Source organism: Notolepis coatsorum, assembly GCF_963971535.1.
Source record: "Notolepis coatsorum genome assembly, chromosome: 9".
Lineage (NCBI taxonomy): Eukaryota > Metazoa > Chordata > Actinopteri > Aulopiformes > Paralepididae > Notolepis > Notolepis coatsorum.
The window spans coordinates 23,729,067-23,749,073 of NC_140173.1; the positions used below are offsets into that span (position 1 = coordinate 23,729,067).

General features: G+C 44.1%; 1 protein-coding gene across 1 annotated transcript in view; it reads right to left on the bottom strand.

The window, feature by feature from the left end:
- LOC311234560 (GDNF family receptor alpha-1-like) overlaps positions 1–20,007 on the bottom strand; it is a gene marked incomplete at its 5' end in the record, with an annotated part of 84,094 nt that overhangs the window by 14,207 nt on the left and 49,880 nt on the right. The window contains one exon of the mRNA XM_084321809.1: positions 477–667. Coding sequence (XP_084177935.1) covers positions 477–667 — 191 coding nt within the window. The remainder of the gene's footprint in view (positions 1–476; positions 668–20,007) is intronic.

Below are 20,007 nucleotides of genomic sequence, written 5' to 3' on the forward strand. Positions count from 1 at the left end.
AATAACATGACGGTGTGGGAATAACATGACAGTTTGGGAATAACATGACAGAGTGGGAATAACATGACAGAGTGGGAATAACATGACAGAGTGGGAATAACATGACAGAATAACATGACAGTGGGAATAACATGACGGTTTGGGAATAACATGACAGAATAACATGACAGTGTGGGAATAACATGACAGAATAACATGACGGTTTGGGAATAACATGACAGAATAACATGACAGTGTGGGAATAACATGACGGTTTGGGAATAACATGACAGAGTGGGAATAACATGACGGTGTGGGAATAACATGACAGTTTGGGAATAACATGACAGTGTGGGAATAACATGACAGTGTGGGAATAACATGACAGTGTGGGAATAACATGACGGAAGTCCATTTTTCTTCTGATCACGAATAGCTACCTTGTTTTGTGTTTGTCTACAGGGATGAGGAGCTGAACACAGGTGTCTCTCACTTACCTGCAGACTGCCACAGAAGTGGTAGATGCCCTGGTCCGCGTTGAGCTGGTTGCCGTTGGTGCCGTCGATGGCGTTGGAGCGCTCGCGGTTCCGCTGGTGCGGGGTGGTGGTGGAGGTGGTGGTCTGAACGGGGGCCATGGGCTGCCACACGCCGACGTCGGTCCCGTTCCCAAACGCCTGGATGGCGTTACCTTTGGTGAGAGAATGAGGGAGAGAGAGAGAGTTATCGGAGAGGTACCCAAACGTCTTTATTGCCACGGACCATCAAACAAATAACCATTAGGTATTAGGGATGTTCGATATTGGCTTTTTTACCGATATCCGATATACCGATATTGTCCAACTCTTAATTTCCGATACCGATATCATCCGATACCGATATATGCTGGGTTTCCCCCCCAAAAATCATCCCTATTAGGTATTCATCGTGTTCCATGCCAACCAATATGGCACAACGCAGCGGCTCATAGGCCACTGTCATATATTTCTAAATGAAAACATGAACATATCAACTGAAATGTACAAGGTAATGATTAGAAAGACAAAATGCTGATTGATAGAAGGGCCATTAGATATCCCCATGTGAGTTATTTCTGTGACCCTAGGCTTGAGAGGGAGATCACCCCGCACTCAGCCAACTGGAGGACAATCTGCCGTCAGGGTTTCACAGATGATGGTTCGCTGATAGGGCAAAAGACTGTTTATGACGTTAATGCACATTCCACTGGTTGGTTAGCAGCTGTGGTTTAGGAAATGGTCACCTCAAACAGACAAGGAAGGAGATAATAATCTTTGAAACAGGAACCAACTCAAAATAACAGTTGAGATCAAAAGGTCATAAGTAAGGAATTTCAGGTTACGACATGGCAGATGGTCAGGAGACCGAGTAAAACGGACTGTAAACAGAGCCTCTCAGACTGAAAATAGATGAGTCAGCAGCACCGAAGTGAGACTAAGTGTTCAATGCATCAAGGTTTAGCAAGTCAGAAACGGAAGAACAATAAGAAATGCAGTTGATTGGTAAATATCAGAGGTAAAGGGTTAGACCATTTGCAAAATGTGGTGAAATGACTAACAACTGTTTTCAGCCAAGGCTACCAATAGTATTATAAAGGAAAGTGTCCATGTGTTTGGGTTCAAATAAAATGAGTTGATTTGCTAATTCTAAATGTAAAATAATGAACCCAATAGGCTACATTGTATAAACTTAGTCACAATAAAGAATAAAAACTCTTAATACTAGAAGATAAAAGCTGTACAATATTGGTCATATAATTTAATCAGGAAATAAAGTGTTACTCAGTGAAAAACGGAATCCCCTCATCAAGTAATGATTAACTAGCCCGGCAGATTCTAATTGTGAAACTGTGTAGTGTCAGCAGACGCAGACTGTGTAACATGTTGACCCAGGAGGACGAGTCACGACAGACAAATTTCGGCTACCAGGAATGTGGCCAAATAAGGAAGGCAGATGGTGGAAGTGACGTCACTAGACAGGCAGGCGAGAGGTTTTGTTCTTCCCTGTTTAAATAGGGCTGACGAAATGGAGACTACACACACACCCGGGAACACACCCGGAGAGAGGAGACAGGAGAGAGGAGAGAATCCTGGAGGGCGAGCCACACAGAAGGATCCTGGAGCATGGAGACACAGAGCCATGGACACAGACGATGACAGAGATCGCCTCGCAGCTGGAGCGCTGAAACCTCCACCGACAGAGGGAGACTCGCCAAGCCGGCTACTGGAGAGCCGAACCGGAGACACAGAGAGCCATTGACACCAGATGACAGAAAACGATCGCCTCGCAGCAGGGGAGCCAGACTCCACCGAGGGTAGACGAAACAAGGGCTCCCAAACCTCCGAGGATCCGAAAGCAAGTTTGCCCTGACGACCAGCAAACCACTAAGAGAAGATTTGTGTTGCCATGGACAACCTGAGACAGAGAACCGCCACTGAGGAGAAAACTCTGATCGGCCCTAGCTGATCTGAGCATGGACCGAACAGCCACATGAAAGAGATAATTAGATATACAAAAGAGACGATGTACTTGTTTTGATCCTAAGCTGTGGTTTATTAATAAACACCGCAGTTGTTTTTGACCACCTCGTCCGCCTCCTTTTAATTGAACCGAACATCTGAAATATCAAACAAATGAAGGAGAAGGGTAATAGAAAAACTATACGATCACTGAACTTAGATATAGGTAAATGAAGATACGAGTTACTTCAATTGGTCCGTGACCCGTGCTGCATTCGGCCACAACCGGTTGGAGATGACGGCAGCCACTTCTCAAGGACACAGAGAGGTTCTCTCCCCATCATCGAAGCTCTCTACGACTGAATGATCGTTACCACTTCGGCCAAGGACAGCGGGACTAGGTAAGTAGTGATGCGTTTAAGATTGGTAGTGGTCGAAGCAGTCTCGTTTTTGGGGTTGTTATTGCTTTAGGCAGGAATGAGATGGACCAGGATAAAGTTGGTGTTGGAGGAGTACCGGGGTCCAGGGTTCACAACCTGGCTCTGGTCTCAGTCACACGCCGGCGCTGCACTTAGGAAGCGTAGGGGATAGGGGATGTTCGGTTAGGATGCCTATGGTTGGTACAATGCCAAGTGAGGAGAGGATATAGATGTCTATATTTAGTTAGCTTAGGAGGATAGGCTAGGGATAGGTAAAATATTTGAGGGGACCGGCGTGGAAGCGGTGGAACGGGGATTAGTCACAGATATGCGGGACGTGGGGCCGTGAGTGGCAAAGTGGTTCATTAAAGGGTAATGCGGAGTAGTCAGATCTTAAAGAGAAGATTATAGGGTAAGGTAAAGAGTTTAATGAGAGAACCGTGGTGTAGTACAGGAGATCCTGGTTCCACGGTGAGAACAGAGTACGGAGGACAGAGTGCAGAAAACGGAGTATAGAGTATACTGAGAACAGAGTACAATGGGGATTAATTGGTTGCTTTTTGCCAGACCGTCTATCGAGGCTTCACTCTTAGAATCGGCGCATGTGACAGGCGAGCTTTGAAAGACGTTTCATGCAAATCTGTTGTATCGTGGTCCGACATAATCTGAAATATGAAGATTGAGAGGATGGGGAGGTTAGAATGACGTTGGGAAAGTAACCTTTGGAGTAATGCACTTGTGGGAGAAAAGCGTGGGGTAACTGCACATGAGATTAGAATTTAGGAGAATATTGTGTGAAATGGGCGAGGTAGGAAATGCGTTTAGGATGAATGTGCACAAATGAATGGTATGCTTATGAATGGGACATTGTGTTGCTAAGTATATGTGTTTGAATGGATGAATGTTAGGAGCTCTGAGTGAATGCCAAGGTATTTTTTGTATTATTATGGAACATGGGTGATCAAGGCGGCAGCGGAGAAACCGCACCCCTGTCCGGGGGAAGAGGCGTTTATTTAGCTGCCGGCGTTAGCTGAGGGCATCGGGACTAACGTGTGGACGCTGTGTTGCGTTGTCGAGTGTATTGAATGAATGGCAAGAGTGATGGAACCTAGATGATGTGTAATGTTCGTTGAAATTTTTCGGAACGGTGGTGTTGAGGTCTAGAAGTAATGTAGTAGCGATCAAAAGAAACTGAGATTTTGGAGCTGATGACGTCACTGGGAGCGTCTGAGCTTGGGGAGCGTTGGGTATAAAATACTGTGTATTTCGGTCAGGCGGGGCCAAACGGGCGAGCGTACTGGAAAAAGGATAATGATATATGTTCTGTGAACGGGGGCTAAATAGGATTAAAGTTATGTTACGGGGTATAGCAGGGGTTGTGTAATCGTCGCGATGTGTTGTGCCGCTCGGATCAACAGGATAATGGGCCGTTTAGGAGAAGTGATGTTGGATGCTAAGCTAAGCTAATGGAGCTAGCAGTACTGAGCTAACGAAGCTAAGATGCTAAGCTACCTGTGCTAACAATATAGCATGGTTGAACTCTCGGGGAATATCGCGTGGTGCTACTCTTGGTGGCTGGGACGGGACCTTAGAGAGGCGGAGGACAGGGAACTTCCGGTGCAGGGGGTTCTGGGAATTGTGGTTTTGTGGTTGAGGTGGAACGTCAAGTTGACGTCTTGGTGTGGTGTTACGTGATGACGCACTTGCGGGGGAGGGCGTGGGCGCCTCCTGCAGGACGTGGTGAGTACTGTGGTGCAATAAGGGTGATGAGCGAACGTTCCAGCGGAGGGCGGTGTTGCCTTTTTGATTGTTGCACCACTCCACACATGTGAACGGGGAGCAATAGAGAACAGTTGTGGTTATAATAGGTTTTGAAGCGCGACCATCTGTGGGAATTTGTAAATTATTTTTATCGGTTTTTCCAGTTGTTGATGACGAATGTGTATACTTGTCTTGTAATCAATCTGTATTTGTTATGGGCCAAGTGTAATGGCGCTAGTGGGATAAAATGAGATAGATGTGTGGGTTTGTTTTGTGGCTTTTCTAGAGGTTATTCGAATTATAGGCTGCTGATGTGAAGACGGGTGGAGACATGTTGACGGTATGTGTCTGTCTGCGCATGCGCGCCACGGTCGGTCGGCGCGAGGGGGATGGACTGTGGGCTTTTGTTGAAGGCAGTGGACAGTGAAGGGCTATAGGGGGCGATGTTGGTCAGGAATGGTTGAAGTGTGAGCAGCGGCGTTGTGTGATGGGATTTGCGTGAACCCCCCCCCCCCCCCTTTTTCCTCTGTCTCTTCCTCCCTCGTTCACACTCTCCCATTCCTCCTTCCCTGTCTCTCCCTCCCTCTCTTCCTCCCTCCCTCCCCCCCCGCCCCCCTCCGCTCCATCCCTATCTCCCAGCTTGACTTTGTGAGATGACAGGTGCACAAAGGAGGTTTTGTTCGGGATAGGTTGCCTTTATGGTGGGGTTGGAGTATTGGTTGTATTAATGGTGTTGCTTGCTAAATTAGGATTACATAAGGATAAATAGAATATTCATGGTCATTTTGGAGCCCTCCCCCCCTCCCTCTATGTCTCTCTTCCCTCTATGACTCTCTCTCCCTCTATCTCTCTCTCCCTCCTTTATCTCTAGTTACTGTTGGGCGGCCAGGGTTGATTCAGGTTGTGGTGCCCCGGCAGTAGGTTTTAAAGTATAGTGTTAGATATTGGGTGCTCCATGCAGACTCTTTTAGTCTGATTAAAGTTAAGGTTTGTTTAAGTTAAAGTTGGCAGCAGATGATGGTGATGGTGTTTGGAGTCCTGTGGGTTAACTGGACCAGGCAATACGGGGTAGTCTGCTGTTTAAGTATAGACGGTTTTGGTAAATAGTTAATGTTGCGTTGTGAGCCCCCCCCCCCCCCCCTTCCTCCCTTTAGTCCCTGTATCCCTGTATCCCTCCCTCCTTTTTCTCTTCCCTCCGCCCCCCCTCTGTCTCTCCTTGTATTTCTCCCTGTGGTTCACCATCCCTAGTTTTGTGGCATGTTGTGGGTTATTGGGTTGTAGGTTTAATTTGAACGGCGTTGTTATTGTGTGTGTGAAGTAGGTACCGGATGGGCGGTGGCCTGTCTAGGTGCAGGTGATGGTAGGTTGAGTTGTGATATTCCTTGGTAGGAAGCTTGGGGTGTTTCCGTTCAGGTTCGAAACTGAAGGGAGGACGCTTTGGGCTGTGGGTTGACGGTTCTTTGTGAATTCAAGGATCTGTAGAATATTGCGGTGGCGTAGTGCGGATGTCCATGAATTTATTAACATGGCCAGCTGTGCTATGTGACGGTCAGTGTTTTAGTGATCTAAGTTGCTAAAAGTTTATTGTTTTCCCTGATTGATAGTTGGAAGCAGTAACAACACTAATTCATTTTTGTTAGTGTTGTGAGGGGGTAATGGTTGTGTGTAAGGATGTAAGTGTGTGTGTGGGGATGAATGAAATTGATGTTGTATGAGGAGTGTGAAGCAAAAGCGAATAATACATTTAGTCGATACGCTACTCGGGCATTTAAAGTAAGAAATAGGGTAAAGATGAACAGATTCATCAAGCAAAGAGAGATTAGAACGGATGAAAGACCAGGTTTACCAAGATTATTAGACAATTGATAGGCGTGGGACTAATGATTATGTTTCCCAGAGAATCAGGTGAAGAGAACACACAGGGGATTGGAAGCCTCCAGTGTTCCTGTTGGAGGAAACGGACAAACACAAGATAAGCTGTATCGTTATTTTTCAAACAAATCGCACCGTGTCTCTCTAAATATTTTAATATAGTGTTGCCCGACATTTCCAATGCATAACGAATAGTGGAAATAACAGGGAAATGCCACTGTATTAAGTCTGGATGTTTTTGCTTTCTTTCTGTACAGGTGCTCGGCTGGACAGGAGCTCTAACGATTTCCATAACCATCTAGGGAAACGGCTGTAATGAGCCTTGGTATAAGTATGAATGATAAGCCAGTTATCAATCCTTGTCTGCACAGTAAAAAGTTGACAGTGTGAGTGTTTTAACTCAAGTAAGTAGAAATAGTGAAAGACGGAGAAACTTGTTTTTTCAAACGGTGATTGCAGGAGTGTTTGAAAGGGTGGAGTGAATGACTGTAACATAGGAAGTTCACCTTAGTGGAACATTGATAGGATGCAATAGCAATAGAATAACAAGAACGAGAGTAAACAATCAGTCTGTTTCAATAACCTGTAGTATTAAAAAAAAAAAAAAAAAAAAAAAAAAAAGCGACAACAACAACAATATGGAAAAGGGCCTTAGTGATCAGGCCATTGGGGGGAGAAGGCCGAGAGCCTCTGCAGACATTTCCCAGATAGACTTTACCAGTGATGATAATCTGATTGATTGGAATAGGGTGGACTTCTCTCATGTGACCAGTACGACAGAAGGACTTGAAATGTTGACTTTGGTTCCAATACAGGGGAGTGAACCAGTGACAATGGTGATACTCCAACCAGAACCGATCCATGCTGGAGTGTCCATTGCAGGCGACTGCAGTTTAACCAAGGTACAGAAAAAGAGACTGAGGAGAGCGGCGTTGTTACAGCAGTCCCACGAAGTCCACTCTGGCCGGATGGCTGGAACTGAGACCGACAGCAGGTATGGAATAATACACGAACAGTTTCTACAGCCCACCCGTTTCCCATGTCCACCCTGCCCTCAGCACCAAAGCCAAGATGAGAGGCGGGGCCCAGCGATGGGAAGTCAAACCACAAGTGCTGAGATGGGGGAGGAGGCAGCATCCTATAGACAACAGAGAGCGTTTGTGACAGCGTTCGAACAACACGAGGCAGTTCATCGAGATCTGATGAAGACACAGCTGGAGATCGGTCAAGCCGCACACGAGACTCAGAGATTGGAACGAGAACTGGCAAGAAAGGCTGCGCTACTAGAAGCGACAGCTGTGGAGGTCATACGTCGGGCGTCTGACCTAGGCCGCCGTGATCAAAGAGTGCCCTGTGCTCCGTTGCCCGGACAGGGAACTGGGCCGCGACAGGGTGAGCAGAACCGCAGGAGGGGTGAGTTTCCAGGCCCCTCCCAACAAGAGAAGGCCCGAGGAGAGGCAGCAGAAAAGGACAGGTATGCCCCTCTCTCCTCCAGGCAACAGGACATGCGACCAGAGGACAGGAGAGGGGTTGACCTGGCGAGGACTGTGGGATGCCAGCCGAGAGACTGCGGGAGTCGTGGTAAACTGGAACCCCTGGGATGGCCGGCGTTGGCTGAGTGCTGGCATTGTGGGGAGGTTGGCCATTTCGCTCGGTCATGTGACAAAGGGTGGCGGGCTCAGCAAAAATCCAGTAGAAAGTGAGAGTCCATCAGAGAACAGAGTTGCTGGAAATGTGGAGAGTTGGGACGTTTTCAGAGGGGGTGTAAATAGGTTTTGTCTGCATAGGTCATAGGTTGAATAAGAGCGAAGCGGAAATGCACAAACAAGGCCCTTTGGGTGCTCGAGTAAATAGAGTTATTGATAAATTAAAATGGAAAATGAGACTGATTAGACTAAGGATAGAGACGAGGATACATAGATAAGGTTTGATTAGGTGTGCGAGTTACTAAAATGGTTTGGAAGACTAACCAGGGTAAGTTGGGGCTATAGAGGGATGACGTAACTGAATATTGCATGGGCTAATCAAACTAACAAAATTGATGGTTTTAGACAGGAACAATGGAACATTTAATATTAGACAGAGTTAGAAACAAAGGACTATTTATAGTAGTGATTACATACTTGATCAAAGGGTGGTCAAAAAAAAAAAAAAAAAAAAAAAAAACACAACAATATTATTATTTCATTACTTATTTTATTTCTTTTTGGATTTTAAATTTTGCTGTCTTAGTTTTTGCGGGGGTATTTATGCCTCTAGATGATGGTTGGATTCTGTTTGATGGGTGTGTAGCATGTAGGCACTCACAATTTTTTTGTTAATTTGTTTGTTTTTGTTTGATACTCTAATTTTTATAGGAACTGGCTGGCTGGGGGGGATCTCTCGCCGGTCAGGGATAGCAGGTGGTGGTGACACAGCGGGACTGGTAGGAAGTCTGAGATAATGAGCTGGAAACTGAGAATGGACGGGAGCTGGTTCATGGTTTGTTTTCCGCTCGTTAAGAGTCCAGATGTAGAATCTGGGGGGTTGTGTCACATTTTGGGGTATGGTAAGTGTTGGGGAAACATATTTCTCTGTCTATAGAAAGCTCTGTAGGTTTTTGGTCGAAATTGGCCGAAATAGTGTTCATGTAGGGTGCAGACATGTGAATTTGATGATTGACTTATGGGAGACTCTGCACCGGCTTGTTGAAGGCTGGCGGAGTGTGTGTGATGTGTGTTTAAAGGGACTGTGGTTTGTTGCCATGCACAATAGGTTCTGTTGGTGATTGGCCTCGTCTAGAGCTGACTGTCCGGACCGGGGAGCTGTCGGGAAACAAGGTATTGATAGTGAAATAATGGATATTCCACTTTCAAGGGTGGAGGTAGTTGTGTTGATCTTGAGATATTTGATCTAGTAAAATAGTACAGCACAAAAAGAAATGAGACAAAGGTGATTTGATTGAATGCTAACGTAAGAAGCTGTGAAATACATAGATAAATAATTTGGAGAAAAATGTATTATCAGAATGCAGAACAGTAGAGAATGTATCTGCGAAAATAAAAGTTTCCAATCTATTGTGTGTTTGTAAATAACAATCCAAAATGTAAAAAGGACAGAGGGAAAATCGTTTCCTTCTGTGGAGAATCGGAGCAGTACCGAGACCTGCATACAACAAAGAAGAGGCGGTGATTAGCAAAAAAAAAATATACAACAAGAACAAAACGGTCAAAAACGAGTTAGCAGTAAAGGCCTCAGGAGGTTGAAATAGGGATAACTGACAGGAAGGTAATTGAGGCCTCAGTGGTCTTTTCAAGGAGAAGAAATGATTTATGTTGCTTGTTTGAATTTCCCTCAAATGTTTAGAGTGTTAATCTTTTAGTGGTGTGATGTATTAATCTTTTCTTGCAGAGTCCATTACACAAAATAGACATTTGGTAATTACATGGATAAAGTAGTCTAAACAAAAAAGCTATTATTGAAAGAGTGTTTCTTGTAAAAACAGGAACAGCTTTCTTAGACTGGAAGTCGTATTTATAACTGATAATGTGTATAACTGGGAAAGGAGGAAAAGGTAGGTGAAATGATGATTTTTTAACTGTACAGATGGAAAGGGGTTTTGTAGTTCGATTTGTGTAAATTTTGGATTTTTTTGAAATTTTTTGAAAATATTAGCAAAAATTATGATTATGATTTTAACATGTTTAATTTAGAATATTGATGCTGTATAGTGGGTTATTAAACCCCCTAAGGGTGGATTGTCGTATATTTCTAAATGAAAACATGAACATAGCAACTGAAATGTACAAGGTAATGATTAGAAAGACAAAATGCTGATTGATAGAAGGGCCATTAGATATCCCCATGTGAGTTATTTCTGTGACCCTAGGCTTGAGAGGGAGATCACCCCGCACTCAGCCAACTGGAGGACAATCTGCCGTCAGGGTTTCACAGATGATGGTTCGCTGATAGGGCAAAAGACTGTTTATGACGTTAATGCACATTCCACTGGTTGGTTAGCAGCTGTGGTTTAGGAAATGGTCACCTCAAACAGACAAGGAAGGAGATAATAATCTTTGAAACAGGAACCAACTCAAAATAACAGTTGAGATCAAAAGGTCATAAGTAAGGAATTTCAGGTTACGACATGGCAGATGGTCAGGAGACCGAGTAAAACGGACTGTAAACAGAGCCTCTCAGACTGAAAATAGATGAGTCAGCAGCACCGAAGTGAGACTAAGTGTTCAATGCATCAAGGTTTAGCAAGTCAGAAACGGAAGAACAATAAGAAATGCAGTTGATTGGTAAATATCAGAGGTAAAGGGTTAGACCATTTGCAAAATGTGGTGAAATGACTAACAACTGTTTTCAGCCAAGGCTACCATTAGTATTATAAAGGAAAGTGTCCATGTGTTTGGGTTCAAATAAAATTAGTTGATTTGCTAATTCTAAATGTAAAATAATGAACCCAATAGGCTACATTGTATAAACTTAGTCACAATAAAGAATAAAAACTCTTAATACTAGAAGATAAAAGCTGTACAATATTGGTCATATAATTTAATCAGGAAATAAAGTGTTACTCAGTGAAAAATGGAATCCCCTCATCAAGTAATGATTAACTAGCCTGGCAGATTCTAATTGTGAAACTGTGTAGTGTCAGCAGACGCAGACTGTGTAACATGTTGACCCAGGAGGACGAGTCACGACAGACAAATTTCGGCTACCAGGAATGTGGCCAAATAAGGAAGGCAGATGGTGGAAGTGACGTCACTAGACAGGCAGGCGAGAGGTTTTGTTCTTCCCTGTTTAAATAGGGCTGACGAAATGGAGACTACACACACACCCGGGAACACACCCGGAGAGAGGAGACAGGAGAGAGGAGAGAATCCTGGAGGGCGAGCCACACAGAAGGATCCTGGAGCATGGAGACACAGAGCCATGGACACAGACGATGACAGAGATCGCCTCGCAGCTGGAGCGCTGAAACCTCCACCGACAGAGGGAGACTCGCCAAGCCGGCTACTGGAGAGCCGAACCGGAGACACAGAGAGCCATTGACACCAGATGACAGAAAACGATCGCCTCGCAGCAGGGGAGCCAGACTCCACCGAGGGTAGACGAAACAAGGGCTCCCAAACCTCCGAGGATCCGAAAGCAAGGTTGCCCTGACGACCAGCAAACCACTAAGAGAAGATTTGTGTTGCCATGGACAACCTGAGACAGAGAACCGCCACTGAGGAGAAAACTCTGATCAGCCCTAGCTGATCCGAGCATGGACCGAACAGCCACATGAAAGAGATAATTAGATATACAAAAGAGACGATGTACTTGTTTTGATCCTAAGCTGTGGTTTATTAATAAACACCGCAGTTGTTTTTGACCACCTCGTCCGCCTCCTTTTAATTGAACCGAACATCTGAAATATCAAACAAATGAAGGAGAAGGGTAATAGAAAAACTATACGATCACTGAACTTAGATATAGGTAAATGAAGATACGAGTTACTTCACCACAATTAATGATGATCACCTGTTGTTTGATTGCAATCACCTGTGCGATCAAATACAGTGAATACTGTGGTAGATAAAACATCTATAAAATCTCTCACCCATCTCCCTTCACCCTCCCCCCATTTATTCAACTCACCCAACCCCCAGTCCTTTCTTGACCCCCCCCCTCTCCTGTGTGTATAAAAGTCTCCCCCCCAATGAAGGGAAGCGCTCTCATTCCGGGTGTCGTAGCTAGTTACCTGATGTGAGCGTCATCCAGCCATACTCTGTCTATTTTGTATTGATACTTTCATTCTTAGTTAATAAACTGTATTAACCGGATCTCCACTGACTGAGGAAGTTATTACGGCTTCGGCTACATTCCACTACAATACACCCCGTTCATGTTTATCAAATCTGACCATAGAACTGCTTGTGTTGTTGTTAGGTGTGTTTTAGCACAGAGTTGCACAACTGTAGGTGGGGAAGATGACAGTGGAGAGGGTGACACCTAGAGTGAGATCAGAATGGAATCGTAGGGTGAGGTGTATTCTTATTCACACTACAAAGTAGGCAGTCAGTCTTGGTGGCGCCCCCTGTGGTTTTTGATCAAAACGTGTACCCCCCTGCCGAACGCTTGCCAGAACTCATATAACTAGGGTTATAGGATAACCTTCGTTACATGGAGCAAATGTGTGTCAATAAAGAATTGATGACAAAAAAGTATACATTCTCTCAGCGGGTTGACTTATAGTGTTTGAGAAAATAGGTACGTTTTAAAGCCTTAATCAAATGCTATATAAACAATTTGGATAATTATGCCATTTGGCTCCAAACTGAAATGATACAATGAGGGATTATCTTATTTTCAGTTACAGTGTCTGGGACAAGCCTCGATACAGACTCAGTGAACACAGTATGTGTGCATATGATCAACCTCGTTTAACCTCACCGATCCATGTGCTCACTCTAACTTTAAGATGCATTAGCATAAGTCTATAACGTGAAATGATGAGTCGTGTGATAAGTAGAGATTCCCTCGGTTCTCAGGAATATCAAATATACAGAACATTATCCTCCAGGAACAGAAGTCGTTCATTAGACTTAAATGTTTGGATTATAGAGCTTTGGGTGAAAACACATATATTTTGTATTCAATAAAGTGCAAAGTTGTTTTCCAATTGGAATATTTTGCCAGAAGTGTCTTTATAGTGTATATTAGGGCTATCGATATTAACACGTCAGTTATGTGCAATTATAACTTGTAAAACTTAATGTAAAAATTACCAACATAACTTTATTAAGCCCCTCAGGCGCCATAGCAGCATGGGGGACGGCGGATGGGAGGTACAGGCAGGGAAAGAGATAATAATAATAATAATAATAATAATAATAATAATAATAATAATAATAATAATAATAATAATAATAATAATAATAATAATAATAATAATAATAATAATAATAATAATAATAATAATAATAATAATAATAATAAAATAAATATAAATAATAACATAAAATATAATATATAATAGAAAATGTAATATAATAGGGCAACTGGGTGGCGCAGCGGACATTGCGCTCATCACCAACGCAACAGACACCGGGTTCGACTCCGGCTGTCGGCGTTGCCTCCGGCTTGGGCCGGCCGTCATACTAACTCAATTGGCAGAGTTAGCGGGTGGAAGTCGATGGGTGGTAATCTGGACGTTGTGGACAGCGACTCCTACAGGTCGGTTGGGGGACGCCTGCACAGCAGAGACAGGAAATGGCGGGGGTAGTGTGAGCCTCCCACACGTTACACCTCGCCAATGAGAGTCCGCGCTGGCAGGTGAAAAGATGTGACAGGCTGCCTCCTTGTGTATCGGAGGGGACACGTGATGCAAGGCTTCTATCCTCCCTACAACCGGCCAGTGGGGGGCATATGCGAGCAACGTTCAAGACAGGGGAGGGGAGAATTGGCACAGCGAAATTGGGATGGGAGAAAAATAGAAAAAGAGGAGAAAAAGTGGATACAAAAAGATAAGTTATATAATGTAATAATAATCATAATAATATGCATAATAATATACAATTATAATATATAATAATATGAATAATATTATTATATTATAATATAATAGTAATAATAATAATGATAATAATACAATTGCAGTATATTCTATTGATAACAGTATACATTGTAAAATATAAAGCATATATATATATGGTGGTAGTCCGTTTATCTTCCTGATCCCTCCGACATGCAAACCGGGAGAACGATGGCTGACCAGAAATCGCCTGAGTGGCAGATTTCATTCTACAACGTTTCTTTCCACTGCCTGAAGCAACAACTCTCTACTGTCTTTACCTATGAACTATGAACTATGTAATTAATGTATTCTGCACCCCTCTGCATGGTGTGGAGGAAACTAGCCGGAGCCAAGGATGTACCTCAGTCAAATATATTTAACTCAAACAGAGTATCGGAATACAATTCAATCAAGAGTTATAGCGGATGACTCCATGAAGATACTGGCCTAGTATCCTCGACAGAGCTCCAGAATCATGTTAACGTTTGGTTGATTGATTGATTGATTGAAAACTGTATTAACAGATTGCAGAATGGGTACAATACAGTACGGCTCAATACACACAAGTGTTAAGGGGATGCAGACCAGAGAAAAAAAACGTTTGTCTTGTTTACATCAGGGTCCCCCATTTAGATGTAGATCTTTATACTAGGATAAAGGGGGTGTGGTGAGGTGAGAGATAGGAGGATTGGGGTTGATGAGGGTGAAGGAGGGAGGAGGGGTGACAGGAGCTAGGAAGGGGGAGAAGGCGGTGGACAAGGGGGGATGGTAAAGGTAGACAATGGCGAAGTGCATTGAGTAGGGAGGCCGGACCGCTTTCCACCACAATGGAATAAATTGCGGAATGACTTGAACCTCAATCCATTAATCTCGCTAAATGCTTTCGAGGCAGATTCCTTAAGATGTCGATGTTTTTATTTCACCCAGTTACGCCACTGACTCCTAGAAATATGTCAGGTTTCTTGTTTTTCTGTCTCCTTTTGTGTTTTCTGTCCGTAACGATGTGTTTATATTTGCACCGCTGCCTGTCTGGCCGCGTGTTCCGAGATTCCTAAACTCAGTGGGACTTACCTGGTTATTTAAATGATGAGCACAACTCTGTAACTTCTCATATTTTGATTTGGGTTTTGAAAATATTGTTCATCTGAGACCATAAAAAGGTGAATCTGCGTCTCAACAATAAAAAAAAAAAATTTTGAGGCAAAAGCACAAACCATCGTCTTGTGAGTTTGGCCTCTCTGTTGAATCATATAGGCTGTGTTCACACTGCAGGCCTTAGTGATCAATTCTCATTTATTGCTCAGATCAGATTATTTTTTAAATGTGGCCAATATCAGATTCCAGTGTGAATTGGTCACACGCTGCTGAACTGACCCGCATGCGCAAATGAACAATACAAAAAAAATTGGGATAAATGTCAATCTAGAGTGATGTAAAAGTTGCATGAAAGTCGCATGACTTCATCTTCAGTTCAGAGTGAGGTTGCATTGCAAAAAGAATCAGACATGTATCTGATTTAGGACCACATTAGGAAAGTGGCCCAAATCTGAATGAAAAAGATGAAATTCCATATGATTGGTGCTGTTCACACTATCAAGATCAGTCACCTATAAAAAAACAAATAAATCAGATTTTGGCCACTTTCGTCTGCAGTCTAAATGTAACCATAGTCACACACTGCAATCAGCCCCCCTCCCCTCACCCCCATTCCAGGTGAGTTATAAGGCAGCGCTTTCAACTGATAAATACATGATAACAAAAAACTGGATTAAGTGATGGTGTGACTTTTTATACATAACCCATTAGTGGCCCCTATTTATAGTCTGTGAAGTCTTTGAAGTAGGACGGGGAAAAAACAGAAAGACACACACATAGACACACACACCATCACTTAGCACCGCTAATGTTGTGGAATAATGATATTCTCGTATCCCTGGGTCACTGAATGCATTTACGGTAAGGAAGGGAGATATTTGCATAGTTTATTTAACCCCATTCAAATATTAATACATGGGCACAGTGTAACTCACAGATTAGGCCTGTGTGCACACACACTTTTGTTACACACAAATGCTGACTCATACTTTTCCCCCAAAACATATTCTCTCTCTGTTTCCATTGCAATTAAATTACACCGTAGCCCAGGTGAATATTCAACTCTGATTGGTTGGTAGGTGTCCAATAAAAGTTAACAATGGACACCTGCTATAGATCAGACTGTCTGATTCACAAATTAAATGAAGGCACTGTGCTACATAGCGTGGACTCGCTACATGGTATCCTGCCATGGTATCAGAAAGCTAATGTTATGCTAGCAGGCTTTACAGTCGCTACATGATATCCTGCCATGGTATCAGAAAGCTAACGTTATGCTAGCAGGCGTTACGGTCGCTACATGGTATCCTGCCATGGTATCATAAAGCTAACGTTATGCTAGCAGGCGTTATGGTCGCTACATGATATCCTGCCATGGTATCAGAAAGCTAACGTTATGCTATCAGGCGTTATGGTCGCTACATGGTATCCTGCCATGGTATCAAAAAGCTAACATTATGCTAGCAGGCGTTACTGTCGCTACATGATATCCTGCCATGGTATCAGAAAGCTAACGTTATGCTATCAGGCATTACACTGCTGCTGTCTCTGCCTGCACCTCGTTCTGCGTTAAATATGTTAATGTACGGCACACACACACAAATGTACTCATACACACACACACACACACACACACACATGTACTCACACACACACACACACACACACACACACACACACACACACACACACACACACACACACACACACACACACACACACACACACACACACACACACACACACACACCTCCTCCCTCCCTGGCTAGATGCTCTATAGTAAATTACAACTAATTTCATTAGCAGTTCTGGAGATGTGCATGTGTGTGTGTGTGTGTGTGTGTGTGTGTGTGTGTGTGTGTGTGTGTGTGTGTGTGTGTGTGTGTGTGTGTGTGTGTGTGTGTGTGTGTGTGTGTGTGTGTGTGTGTGTGTGTGTGTGTGTGTGTGTGTGTGTGTGTGTGTGATGGTGCTAGCTTTGTGCTGAGGCAGCAGAAGGTTGATGAGCGTATTCAAAGTGTTGATGGGACCCTTCGCAACTCCTCTGTCTCTTCGCACACACACACACACACACACACATGTATGCACATGTGCGCATGCACACACAGTATTTATACTATCAAATGTGTGTATGAGAGATAGAGAGAGAAGCCCAATTTATACTTGTGCTGCAACAGAGAGTGTGGAGCCATCTGTGGTGCTTGCAGAGACCACAGAGAAGCTTCTCAGATGCACCTCCTTAGAAAATATAACTATCTGCCAAGAACCAAGACTGGGCTTCGGACCAAAGCAATCACACAACCTAGAATCAGTTTGATCAACAATCTGTTTCAGACTGGCAAGACAAATTAACCACACTTGTATTATCCACTCTTCAAAGAGTATGAAATAAAGCTATACATATATATACAGTATGTTTAGTACCATAGTAAAGTTATATTGTATAGTATAGGATTATTTAAAGTCTATTTGTTGTATTGCACTGTATTGCATGTTACGACCCTGGCTCAAAGGGAAGCAACATTAGTGCACACAGATACCAAAAGACTATTCTAATTAAGATTACTAGCACAAACTAACGGTCAAAGTGGTGGAAAGGGAAAAAGACACTGCTTCAACCATCTCCTCTATCAACTGACCCTGCATGTGTGTGTGGGGAAGGCATTTTGAGCACTGCGAGGCAGGTGTCCAATTAGCACTAATCAGCCAATTAGCAGCAGTCAGCTGTACCACAGGCCAAAAAGCCTGGGACATAACATCTCCCCCACCAAAATGGTTGCCCAGGAGGCAACCACTACACATCAAACCACTAAACAAAAAATATTGTCAGGACCACTACCACAACAGCGATAACGGGCCGGCCCCTGTCGAACACGACCATCAACCTTGCCCCACTGTGGAACATTCGCCAATGCTGTTTAAAACAAAAAACAACACTGTCCTGACTCTCGGGCAAGCGAGACCTCACAAAAGGTTCCTCCACCGCGGTATATGGCTGGAGTGGGGCAGGCTCATCCTCCACTGAGGTGTAAGGCTTAGGACCCCATCGACAAACCAAGACCTTATCACATATGAGCTCCATTTCAACAGGCCCCTCCACCGATACCGACCTGTCAAAAAGAGACTGCAAACCAAAATCAATATGAGAGCTAAGCTCACTGCGCTCAACAGGACAGAACACAGATCAGGATACTGCAAACCGTGAACATCCAGAGTAGGATGCACCGCCTCAGGTACAGCCCCACCATCCCTGGAACATGGCAATACATCAGTCACAAAAGCGTCTGGAATACCATCCAAAATGGCATCACACAAAATAACATTGTCCTGATCAAAATGGTTGCCACTCATCAGACCAGGTCGTGAAGGCGGCTCCTGCTGTACAGGACACAGGTAACTAGGTTGACTAGCACACCTAGTGCCTGGAAGAGAGTCAGTGTGGACACGTGAATCAATGTCAGAATCATCAACTGACATTCTGGGATCATCCCTGCCCACAAGTGAAACATCATGAACAATAGAGCTACTGTGGAAAGGCTGGCAGCCTAAGCCAGGCCTTGTAGCCTCTTCAACTAGAATGGTGTCACATGAATCAACAACATCTCTCATAGCATCCTTCCCACACTCATCCTCCAATTAGTTCGTGGCCTCCACCACCGTACAGGCTGGTAAGACCTTGAGACACTGCGCTGCCAGATCATCTCCTGCCACATGCATATCCGGCACGCATGTCACCTTTGGTTCCACCACCGGCCCTGACACAAAGGCACAATCAAGAAAATCATCCACAGTGTGCTTTCCAAGATTCTCAACAGGGTCACTTTTCAATTCAACAAAGAATGTGTCACTAAGTGTAATGTCACAAGTTGAAGTATCAACAACATCACCTTTGTCCTTTGATATTGCCCGTGTCACAGCACACACAGGGAACACTCCTGGATGTTTCTGTGCCAGCTCATCAGGGACCTCAGAAACCACAGGGATGGGAATTACAACTGGAGTAGCCAGCACTTTGTCACCAGCCAAATCATTCCCTAGAATTAAGGACACCCCTCTTATGGGGATGTGAGAACATACCCCCACAACAGCATTGCCTGATACTAAGGGAGAGTTGAGTGTGACCTCATGCAAAGTTGCATCCACAAATCCACCTCCAAAGCCACGAACAACGACACCGGAATGCAATGAAGACTTTTCTGAAAACGGCTAAATCCCCTCCAGAATGAGGGACTGAAAAGCTCCGGTATCTCTCCAAATTGTTATAGCCTGCTTGGACTCTAGTGCATCAGTCAGGGAAACAAATCCATCCATCATAAATCTTGAGGAGCCCTTGAGCTCTTTGTCCACACGTTTGATACTTACCCCAGCACCCTCTAACGTTGGCATCATAGGTGTTCTGCATATGGTTTCTACCAGAGCCACAGTTTTTACATTTTTCTGTTTAAGCACCGGGCACCCAGCAACGATATGACCAGGCTCCTTACAGTAGAAACATATAATCCCCTCTGGGAATGCACTAGCAGAACCACCCTGCCTAGGAGGTGAAGTAAACTGACCAGCAGACACAGGTTTTGGGAAACGGCCCCCCTGAAAAGGACGCCTACCCCTGGACTCAACACGGTATTCCTCCACAAAGACGGACTTGTGTGTCAACACAAACTCATCAGCCAAGACAGCGGCGTCGCCTATCTTCAAGGTAAGCAACATTAGTGCACACAGACACCAAAAGACTATTCTAATTAAGATTACTAGCACAAACTAACGGTCAAAGTGGTGGAAAGGGAAAAAGACACTGCTTCAACCATCTCCTCTATCAACTGACCCTGCATGTGTGTGTGGGGAAGGCCTTTTGAGCACTGCGAGG